Genomic DNA, 11,585 nt, shown 5'->3' on the forward strand with positions numbered 1-11,585 from the left:
TGGGTTTATTTAATGGTTAAATGATTCCCTTTTCTTTGTAATAATAAAACAGTACCTGTACTTGATCCCAACTAAGATATAATTACCCCTTATTGGGGCAGAACAGTCCTATTGGGTTTATTTAATGGTTAAATGATTCCCTTTTCTCTGTAATAATAAAACAGTACCTGTACTTGATCCCAACTAAGATATAATTACCCCTTATTGGGGGCAGAACAGCCCTATTGGGTTTATTTAATGGTTAAATGATTCCCTTTTCTCTTTAATAATAAAACAGTACCTGTACTTGATCCCAACTAAGATATAATTACCCCTTATTGGGGGCAGAACAGCCCTATTAGGTTTATTTCATGTTTAAATGATTCCCTTTTCTCTGTAATAATAAAACAGTACCTGTACTTGATCCCAACTAAGATATAATTACCCCTTATTGGGGGCAGAACAATCCTATTAGGTTTATTTCATGTTTAAATGATTCCCTTTTCTCTGTAATAATAAAACAGTAGCTGTACTTGATCCCAACTAAGATATAATTACCCCTTATTGGGGGCAGAACAGCCCTATTGGGTTTATTTAATGGTTAAATGATTCCCTTTTCTCTGTAATAATAAAACAGTACCTGTACTTGATCCCAACTAAGATATAATTACCCCTTATTGGGGGCAGAACAGCCCTATTGGGTTTATTTAATGGTTAAATGATTCCCTTTTCTCTGTAATAATAAAACAGTACCTGTACTTGATCCCAACTAAGATATAATTAATCCTTACTGGATGCAAAACAATCCTTTTGGGTTTAATTAATGTTTTGTTGATTTTTTATTAGACTTAAGGTATGTAAATGGATGTAGAAAACCTTATTTATTCATATTTCTTTTTTTCATGTAACATTTCACTTTTTAAACACAGGCCAGTTATTCAGTAGGTTATTTCTCACCATGTTACAAAAGACAATTCATCTAATTATTTCAGCGCCTATAGCAGTTGATAGAGAAAATGACATTAATTCACATTTACTTTACCATTGTGATGGGAGAAACTTTTCTTTGATGAGGTTTGTTTTGGCAGACAATTTCTCAACTCGATAATGAACTCAAATTCTTGCATAACCCGACACATCTGTTTTTAATCCAAGGTTTATAAAAGTAATGTTATGGTACTGGGCTGCTCCACTTTTGATTCTTTGGAAAAATTGCAATTGAAAACGTTTCCTAAAATATTTCCAAAAAGATCAATATCTGTTCTATCTTTGTTCTAATTAACACTTCTCTCATGAAGGTGGCAGTTTTAGACAGAGGTATAGACGGTACAGTTTGGATCATGTGTAGCTTGTCATCTTGATCGGCACTTTCTTTCTTATGGCCACCCAGAACAAAGAAAAACAACAACAGACTGTAGGGCTCATTTATATCTGAAGACACAGTGAGCAAAGTGCAATTTTGAGTGTAATCCCCAATTTATTCCTACAATGCAAGTGCCATTGTGGGTGCAAGCAGGCGCTGTGCCTAACACTCCACCTGGTGCCATGGTGTCCAATTTGGCAAAGTTAATACAACTGTGATCACATTTTGTTGCAAATTGGAGACAGATACTGTATCTTGATCGGCATTTCTTATGGCCACCCAGCACATGTGTTTTTTTGTTTTAATACTTTTCTGGGTTTTGTGGAAAGGAACAAAGAAAAACAGCAACAAACTGTAGGGTCATTTATATCTAAAGACACAGTGACCAGAGTGCAATTCCCAATTTATTCCTACAATGCAAGTGCCATTGTGGATGCAAGCAGCCACTGTGCCTGACGCTCCACCTGGTGCAATGATGTCCAATTTGGCAAAGTTAACACAACTGTGCTCACATTTTCTCGCAAATTGGACACAGTTACATGGTAGTCCATGGTCTTTTCCATGTATATAGGAAATGTGTCTGTTATTTGCCAGGTTCTTTGTTTGTAATCATGACAATAATATTTTTTAGGGCGGCTCAGTTTTTGGGGCAGCATCAGCCAGCATTATTGATGCATCAATGAAGAATCTCACATCACCCACAAAACGGAAAAGTAAACCGGCCACAATTGAGATGTGCTTGCCAAACTGCAAGGAACCTTCCCCAACCTTGCAAGAAAAGAAGTACAATATGTGCAGTAAGTAGCAGCTTTATACATGGAGGCAAAAGGGTATTTTACAGAGAGTTATAGTTTGTGTTCATTTGTTCAGATTAGCAGCCCCCCAAATACACCTGTAAATGTATATTTAACGTCCAAGCAAGTTTGGTTAAGTCTGCAAAAAAAAACAAAAACTTATTAGAATTCATTGTTAGAGAGGAAGGCCAATTCTTTCTGTCAGTTCTAGCTCCCACCCTATATTGGGTCAGTTCCTCAGGGTATGCGGATGTTTACTGATATTCTTAGTTTGGGTTTCTATTTAAATTGTCAAATCAGCTGGACAGTAAATATATTTAATGGAATACTGTAATTTTCAAAAATGATTTATATTTATTATAAGTATAAATTAGTTCTTTATAAAACATACTGAATTAAAATAGGCATTTATATTTATCTGGAGTTGTCCTTGTACTAGGGTTGCTACTTTTGTCCGAAGCTAAATCCAAACAAAGTGGGCGGCCCACTGGTGTGGTTGGGCAGGAGGTGTCGGGGCAGGGCTATGATGTTAAACTGATTCTGTCATGGGGAAATATATTTTTTGTTACAAAATGCATCATGTAATAACTCCTGCAGCAGAATCTTGCATTGAAATCCATTTTTCAAAAAATTTGACATGGGGCTAGCCATATTCTTTGTTTCCCAGGTGTATCGAGCCAGGTGATTTGTGCTCTGATAAACTTCAGTCACACTTTACTGCTGAGCTGTAAGTTGGAGTGATATCACCTCTCTCCCAGCAGCCAATCAGCAGAACAATGGGAAGTGATCAAAAAAGCAGCTCCCTGACAGCCCCATTGCTAAAAATGCTCCCGTGCCACACCTAATGGCAGATATGATAACATCACTCAAAAGTAAACATCCAAGTCTCGCTGATCCAATTCATGACTCCTCCAGTTACTCCAAAAAAATTGTAATGTAATGTACACAGTTAAATTTAATAATAACAAGTACATGATAAAAATCATGACAGCGTTTTGGGGAAATTTGCCCGGTTCAAGAACAGGTGGCAACCCTACCGTGTACCTAAACTGTTGCAGAGGTGATCATACCATCCAGCTAGAAGCATCAGGTGGAAAAAAGGCAAACGTTATTGATGCTGCACACTCATGCACACCCACATTGACACTAATTATTTTTTTTTGTTGCTACAGGGTATGCTGGGTAAGAGCCAGGTAAAATTCTGCCGATATTTAGTACAGGTATGGGACCTGTTAACTAGAATGCTCGGAACCTGGGGTTTTCTGGATATGGGATCTTTCCATAATTAGGATCCTCATACTTTGTCTACTAAAAAAAACATTAGGATTACAAGGATTATTTTGCATCTAATGAGGATTAAGTACAATGTACTGTTTTATTATCATAGAGAAAATGAAAATGGAAATTAATTTTAAAAAATGCAATTGTTTGATTATTTGTTGTGCTTATTTTATTGTGCTAATTGGGCAAAATAATGTTCATTACACTATATAAATGATGTAAATATTTTTTATTTTCTTCTTTTGGAATTCATAATCACAGCAAGAAGGGGGCAGCCATTTTATGGAAGCTATTATCAAGGCAAACTTTGTAACATCCCAAAATCATGTGTATGCACCAGAAGGAGGACCTGGTACATGTTCCCATGCACAGGCTAAAAAATAATAGACAGGAGCGGGGAGGGAAAGTGACAAGTGCAGTAACATCTAGGAAGTGCAAAAATGAAAGTGAAAGTGATTGCTATTTCTGAGGCATAGAAGCAGGGAAGACAATATATGACTGACACCTGACATTTTCAAATGTGTTTGGAATGGATTTTTTTTAATAAAAAACGAATTTGAGTTTCATGTTTAATTTGCAGCTTTTTGTGTCTGGGTGACAGATTCCATTTAAAGCTTAATGTACTTGGATTCTGAAAGCAATGCAATTTTATATAGCTTTTCTGATTTAAAAACAAAGGATGCCCATGATTGAGAATTGCAATGCAATCATTCCAGTCCAGTGAGGGTGAGTTGAAATAACGATGAATGCAAGTTATAAAGACTCTGGCATAATTGCAGTAGCATTGCAGTCTGACAGATACCGTTCTGCTACAACAATTGTACCTCCTGTATCCTTTTCCTATAAAACCTTGCAGCCAATAGCCAAGGAGACTGACTGGGTAAGGTACACTGGGTTTATTTAAATAGTCCACCTCTGGTTCTTAAGTTTCTTCAGTTTTTTCTCAACTATTGCTTGTTTTCTGATTCCTGTGGGTGTCAGTGTAAAGTACGAATCAATTACTGCATTGGAAGACAGATCACTATAAGTATAGCTCATACGGATCTATCATTACTAATATTGTACCTGTAACTGGGCCTTTCTTAACCATGGCGTTGTTCTGTTTCGTAGAAAACCTGCAGAACTCCCTTATTTATTATGCAAGAAGCACCAAGAAAATGCTAAAGAACATGTTGGAAGAACAACAGAAATCTCTTGATTTTATGTCCAACCAGGTATATGGTTTTATGTGGACCATGTGCAGCTAATTTTATTTTTTTTACTGTGACAGAGGTTCAGCAGACATAGGGGTAAGGCAGGGATCCCCAACCTTTTATACCCATGAGCCACATTCAAATGGAAAAAAGTTGGGGAGCAACACAAGCATGGAAAAAGCTCCTGGTACCAATGAGAGCTATAATTGGCTATTTGGTAGCCCCGATGTGGACTTGCAGCCTATAGAAGGCTCTGTTTGGCAGTACACTGGGTTTTATGCAATCAACACTTGCCTCCTAAATAGAAATTCAAAAATGAGCCCCTGCTTTGAGGCCACTGAGAGCAACATCCAAGGGGTTGGGGAGCAACATGTTGCCCTGAGCCACTGGTTGGGGATCACTGGGGAAGGTAAATAGAGAAACATACAGAGAGCTCAGATTGATTTAAGGGTCTGAGGGTCCTGTTGGTTTTGGAATTATACATTGACCCCACCTATAGAAAAGGTATTTTTATATGGTGCATATATATATATATATAATATTTAAAAGGAAACGGTCCATATTACTTTACGAGCCCTTTTGTGCTATAAGAGTCCATTTGAGCAGAATCCCCTGACAGTTTCTATGGCAAACGTTTTTGTCGAGAGCTTAGTTTTTGATGTCATTTCTAATTAACTAAATTTAGGGCTAAAAGTTTAATTTGAAAAAGGGAATTGAAGCATGTAATATATTATACTGCTGAGAAAATCAAAATACATTTTGGAACAATACCCAAAAGTTATAAGTGATGGTATAGCAAGCAATTAAAGGAAATGTTACCCAAGAATGTGCATTCCTTCTTATGTGTACATTAAATCCTCAGACTCCCCTTGGCAGAACCAAAATGCATTATTAAATACATAAGCAATATACATTATGTTGCAGCTCTAAATATATGTATGTTTAGTATGTGGGTATAAATAGCACAGTGGCTCGAGGTTTGCTTCATTGTCATACTAATATAAAAATCACATTTTTTTGTTGAACAAAAAAACAATATATTGAGTGAAAATTATACTTAATCTGACTGTTATTAAATCTGTAGGTTCTTGAACTAACCAATAAGGTTCTTCTTTTGAATGCAGAAGTCTTGAAAAAACATACAGATCCCTTTCCACAAAGGCCATTTCAAACGCATGGTGAGATATATTAATCTGTACTTCCATGAGATAATCACGCATTTGAGTTTTGATCATATTTTCCCAAAAGCAATTGGGAAATTGGCTCAGTTACCTCCACGCCTGCAGTGTGCAAAGTGCAATTTGCAAGGACATAGCAAGGTTTTTTCCCCATGATTCAGCAGGTTTCCCCAAGAATTCCAGCTCTGTTGCAGTCACCAGTGGGAGTTCCGTCTGACACAGTTGTGGCTGATGTGTTACAATTAACATGATTGCACTTTTGTTACATCATGGCTTTAACGCCATTGCGCCGAAAGTCCAGTAAACACCATTTCCAGTATAGTGTGCCCAATTTTTGTGGCGCATCTGTGCTGCACCTATTGGTGGAAGACCCTGTGGCAACCCTGGAGCTACTGCTGGGCACACTCGCCAAACACCGGCTATAATGCCAGGCAGACTCTGGAAATATTCAGCTCAACTAATTTGCCCACATTGACACCAGAATTTTGGAATAAAATGCTGAATTGTGGGAAATAAAACATAGCAATTGTGCTTGAAATTGCTCACTGCACTTGCGGACGTACACATGTCTTCGTGTTTTTTTTTGTTGTATTAATATTATATATTTTTTTACGGGTGAATAACAAATGTAAACTCCCTGTGCCAACAGGGTTTGACTGCAGTGATATTAAGGACACCTTTCACTCGGTTTCTAAATTTCCAAGTGGGTTGTACATAATCCAACCTGAAGGAACGTATTACCCGTTTGAGGTAAATAGTGACAAAGTATTAACTTTTTACTGGGTGTACATGAAATTAATGGTAATTATTAATTTGTACTGTATTCTGAGTCTGATTTTCAAGTTGTATCGGTTAATAGTGTTCCTCCAATAGAATGCTGCATTGAAATCCATTTTTCAAAATAGAAAACATTTATTTATATGTAATTTTGAAATTTGGCATGGGGCTAGACTTATTCTTTACACACACTTTACTGCTGCCCTGCAAGTTGGAGTAATATCCCCCCCTCCCTTTCCCCCCAGCAGCCAATCAGCAGAACAATAGTAAGGCAGCAAGATAGCAGCTCCCAGTAGGTATCGGAATAGCACTCAATAGTAAGAAATCCAAGTCCGGCTTGGGACTCCTCCAGTTACATGGGAGTAGGAGAAACAATAGGTTAAGCAGTTCTAATGAGTAGCGCTGGCTCCGTCTGAAAGCTCAGGCTCAGGCACAATGCACTGAGATGGCGCCAATATAATTTGATGCTTCAAAAAGCTCTCATAACTTCTGTGTTGATGTGACAAAAGGTCATGTGATTTTAAGGATTTGGTTTGGCCAGTCATATGGATTCGGCCAGATCCAAATCCTGATAAAAAAGGCCAAATGCCGAAATGAATCCTGTATTTGGTGTATCCCTAGTTAAACGGTATAATGAATTATTTGCAATGTGAGCAGTGTAATATAGTAATGAAAACTATACCATAACAATCATGAGAGAATCCCTTAATATGATAATGTCATATTTTGAGCCTAATTCTGATGGATACTGAAGATCAGTCATTGAATGTACCTATGCATTACAGTTGTGCTTCCCCACATTTGCTTCGATGTTTATCCCCCAATAACAATCATATCTTACCCTTTAGTATAAGCCCAACTCACAATGACAACATTTCTGTAAGAAACATTAAATTATACCTGCATTCATTGAACAAGTGCTTTTTAAATACTTCTGAGAGAACTGAAACATAAAGGAGGCTGTGAATACCATTATATATATATATATAGCACAGTGGTGAGATAATGTTTATTTTCCTTCTTTAGATGATGTAATTGTATTTTTCCATATTTGAGTTTATTACTTTACTGTAAAAATGCTTTCCAGCTGCAGTGAGATCATAAAAACAGGTACAGTACAAAGTGGAATCATTAAATATTTCCAACTTATACATCATGTGATCCACTCCTGTTCTAACATGTTAAAGAAATTTATCCAATGGTAGCTTCAAGAAAGCTCCATAAAATAGATGCTTAATTGAGGAAAGAAGCTCTTCATGGAATTCTGAGTGCTTTTTTGAAATTTTTTTAATTACTTGGATAGTACCATTGGTTTAACCACTAATACCATGATTCAAATACATATTCTGCTTGATAATCAGAGGACTAGTGCTTTGTCTACTAGTGCTCGCGCACATAAGTTATGGCTCCCTCCATTACATCAAGCGGTGATTACATGACTCCATGCAGTCAGTGCTTGTAGTGCATTATGTGCCACCTCAGGGTTGGTTGCAGCCATGGAAAACCACAGCATATTTCTGGACCGACAGAAAGTGCTCACCTATTCTACATTTGTACATTTTTAGGCAATACTTGCAATAACTACCCCGCTGGGGTACTAGGAAAACTCTTAGTGGGCCCAGGTGTCAATGAGCCCTATTGCTAATTCTAACCTTTGGGCCTTTTATGGCTATATCATTGTCATTTCCTATTCCACTATAAGAACATAGAGTACAAATGGAGAGAAGGATAGATTATAGCAGGTAAAGAAAAAGAGTTGGCCTTTTGGGTAAGATTTTCTGGGTGGCCCCTGGCATATCATGGATACTTATTCCAGTTTGCCAAAGGCAGTTCCCATATGGTAGCTACCATTTTCCCTATGATGTTTTTGCCTGGGCAAAGTGGGTTAAGTATACTGGTGAAGTGATTAATATACAATATCTGATATCAGTCCTAAGGTCAGTAAAAACTTTCATTTAAAGTAACATGGTGGTGCAAACAAAGGAAGTACATCCTGCAGTATAAGTGCCAATAATACCTGTGGTGCCTCTGGAAGATGTTCAACCACATCACTGGTCTATCTGAGAGACATAGAACAAGCCAAGCACTTGCAATGGTCTGAATTTTTATTTAGACAATTTTGCCACTGTTTGGGGATCTACAACCATTTGTGTATCCACTCTAATTGTGTATCTATCATTTCAGTACCATATAAACTGCATCTGCAAAGAGATTTATAGGTTGCTTTTTATTTTTATTAATGTTTTTTTACTTGTGGCTAGGCATTTTGTGACATGGACTATCAAGGAGGAGGATGGACAGTTATTCAAAAAAGAATTGATGGATCAGTTGATTTCCAGAGAAGCTGGATTGATTACATGGAAGGATTTGGGGATCTTTCAGGTAATGAACTTCAAAGGGGCTTTAAACCTCCCACTGAAAAAAGTTTGTAATATTGCTCAGAGTGCAGTTTTTCGAACTCTTGTTTTGATAAATCTGCCCCTAAGTGTAGCCAGCAGTTGTCACTTGGAATTGTGGGTTTAAAAATTAGTTTGAAAGCAGTTATAGTCACTTCTCTGGTTACATATTTCCTGTGGGATTATTATCCTTTTCTTCCAGTTTTGTGTTTCTAGCTCAGTTTCACCCTCAGATAAGTTTAAAGCAGACATTTACATATATAGGGCTGGAGTGCTAAAGGGCACAAAACCTGAATACAATATTTACCCCCTCTCCTCCCAAAAAATGTGTTCTTATGTGTGCGTTTTTAAAATAAATGAATAATCTTATGTGCATAACGTTTTTCAAGGAGAGTTTTGGCTGGGTCTAAAGAAGACATTCTGCATCCTTAATCAGAAGAACACAAGCTTCATGCTGAGCATTGCTTTGGAGGCTGAAGATGGCACACTGGCTTATGCCTCGTACGATAGCTTCTGGCTTGAAGATGAAAGCAATCAGTTTATAATGCATGTTGGACGCTATTCTGGAACTGCAGGTAAGAGAGAAAAAAACGGTACATGAAGATTAGTAAAATAAATAATAAAAAAGTAGAAATAAAAATTGCCACTCATTCAAGATTAAGAACATACAATATCTTTATAACACCAATGGTTTTCAAAGTCTTTCAGTTTAAGGTCCAACTTTTGGTAAAATGAAATGAGATAAGCACAAATATAGGCAAGTATTGGTGTGTTATTCATTCAGCCATAGTTCCAAAAGTATCTAGGAAAGCAAATAAATAATTACCCCAAATCTTACCCTAAATGATATTCAAACTTGGCTTTCAAGTATATCTTGTAGAGCAGATGGCCATGTTAATTCTCAGCCTAACTGGCCTTCAGGTTAAAGGAGAAGGAAAGGTAAAAACTAAGTAAGCTTTATCAGAAAGGTCTATGTAAATACAGCCATAAGCACTTACAGTAATGCTGCACTGAGCCCTCTATCAAAAGAAACACAGGATTTCTTGTCTCCTTTTTGTAAAACTGTTCTTGGGTATCTGACTTCCTCTCTCACAAAAATCCTTTATTCCTGGGGCCAGAGTCTGTGCAGCTATCTCCTCTCTCCTGCTCTCTCTCCCCCTCCCATAAGAATTCATAGAATTCACTCCCCCCACCTTTAGGAATGTGTAATTTGAGCTATAATGGCTAGAGCTGCAAGCAGGAAACTACTTAAAATGGCAGCTGCTGTCATAAACGAACAAGATTCTAGGGTTCTTTACTCAGGTATGATAAAGCTTTCTGCAGCATAAATATAATGTTCTAGGTGGCACTAATGTGGCGAATCTATTGGCAGTAAAATGCCAATATGACTTTCCTTCTCCCCAGTGCTACTGCTCCAAGTCTCCTTAGGGGCCAGCCCCACAGTTTGGGAATCACTGCATTAATGACTTCTATGTAATGTAATTTCTATGGCACCGGCAGTCAGACCTAACAGTTATATTTAGGATGGATTGCGTTAGGGATGCACCAAACCCAGTTTTTCGGATTTGGCCAAACCCCCCGAATCCATGTTAAGGGATTCGGGTAAATACTGAACCGTGTAGTGGGCAGGGAAAAATTTTACACTTCCGTGTTTATGCAGTAATATTAACCCTTCCAAATCCTAATTAGCAGATTCGGTTCGGCTAGGACGGTGGATTCGGCCGAATACCGAACCGAATCCTGGATTCAGTGCATCCCTAGATTGTGTGGCCCCACATGAACAGTGTGATTTTTGTTAGTCTGACTACTGAAGCTGCTACACCAGTATGAAAATGTAAGTCGTTATACAAGTCATTGTTTGTTCTATGGATACAATGATGGTCATGACTTCAATTGTATAACCTAGTCAAGCATATTATCTGTATTTGAATTCTAGGTGATGCACTTAGAGGCTTCAAGAAAGAAGACAACCAGAATGCTATGCCCTTCAGCACCTTTGATGCAGACAATGATAGATGTAACCCGTCTTGTACGGTTAATGGCAAGTCTATAAACAGTTGCAGTCTACTCAACAACCGGAGTGGTTGGTGGTTTAGCCAGTGTGGTTTGGCCAACCTGAATGGAGTTCACAAAGTTACAAGGCTTGTGGATATCTCTGGCATACACTGGAACACGTGGAAAGAAGACAAGGAAAATGTCAAAATTAAATCAGTTTCTATGAAAATTAAAAGAACATATAATCCTTATTTCCAGTGATTTTGTTGCACTGAAAAGTAGAACTGTAGCTAAGTGCGTTGACCAGTTATTAAAGCTTTTACATATATTTAAATGGCATATTTATGTTGATTGAATTAAATAACGGCAAACTGGCCAAAAGTATTTTCAAAATGAAAAGTTGGTGTACATTTATTTGCCCTACCTTTCTCTAGTAACCTCTTGGGTTCCACACCCTCAGTCCTGTTACCTCAAGCTGAATTCCCTTACTTTCCTGATGGTCAAACCTCTGGCAATGTCCTAGAGACTGTACTCCAGTTCCATGTAAAGTGGTTTTCAGATGAAGGACCCACATCAGTTTTTGGTTAGTGCTTCTAGATTAGTGAATTTCAGACTTTTGGGGTTTAAGT

At 37.7% G+C, this 11,585-nt stretch overlaps 1 protein-coding gene across 1 annotated transcript; it reads left to right on the forward strand.

The window, feature by feature from the left end:
• Nucleotides 1-1,977: 1,977 nt before the first annotated feature.
• Nucleotides 1,978-11,322, forward strand: angptl5 (angiopoietin like 5). The gene is made up of 7 exons (XM_031896374.1): nucleotides 1,978-2,139; nucleotides 4,528-4,631; nucleotides 5,695-5,788; nucleotides 6,438-6,538; nucleotides 8,827-8,947; nucleotides 9,351-9,536; nucleotides 10,898-11,322. The coding sequence occupies exons 1-7, from the start codon at nucleotides 2,022-2,024 to the stop codon at nucleotides 11,215-11,217; spliced, it is 1,044 nt and encodes a 347-aa protein (XP_031752234.1). The 5' UTR covers nucleotides 1,978-2,021; the 3' UTR covers nucleotides 11,218-11,322.
• Nucleotides 11,323-11,585: the final 263 nt, after the last annotated feature.

Source organism: Xenopus tropicalis, chromosome 2, assembly GCF_000004195.4.
Source record: "Xenopus tropicalis strain Nigerian chromosome 2, UCB_Xtro_10.0, whole genome shotgun sequence".
Lineage (NCBI taxonomy): Eukaryota > Metazoa > Chordata > Amphibia > Anura > Pipidae > Xenopus > Xenopus tropicalis.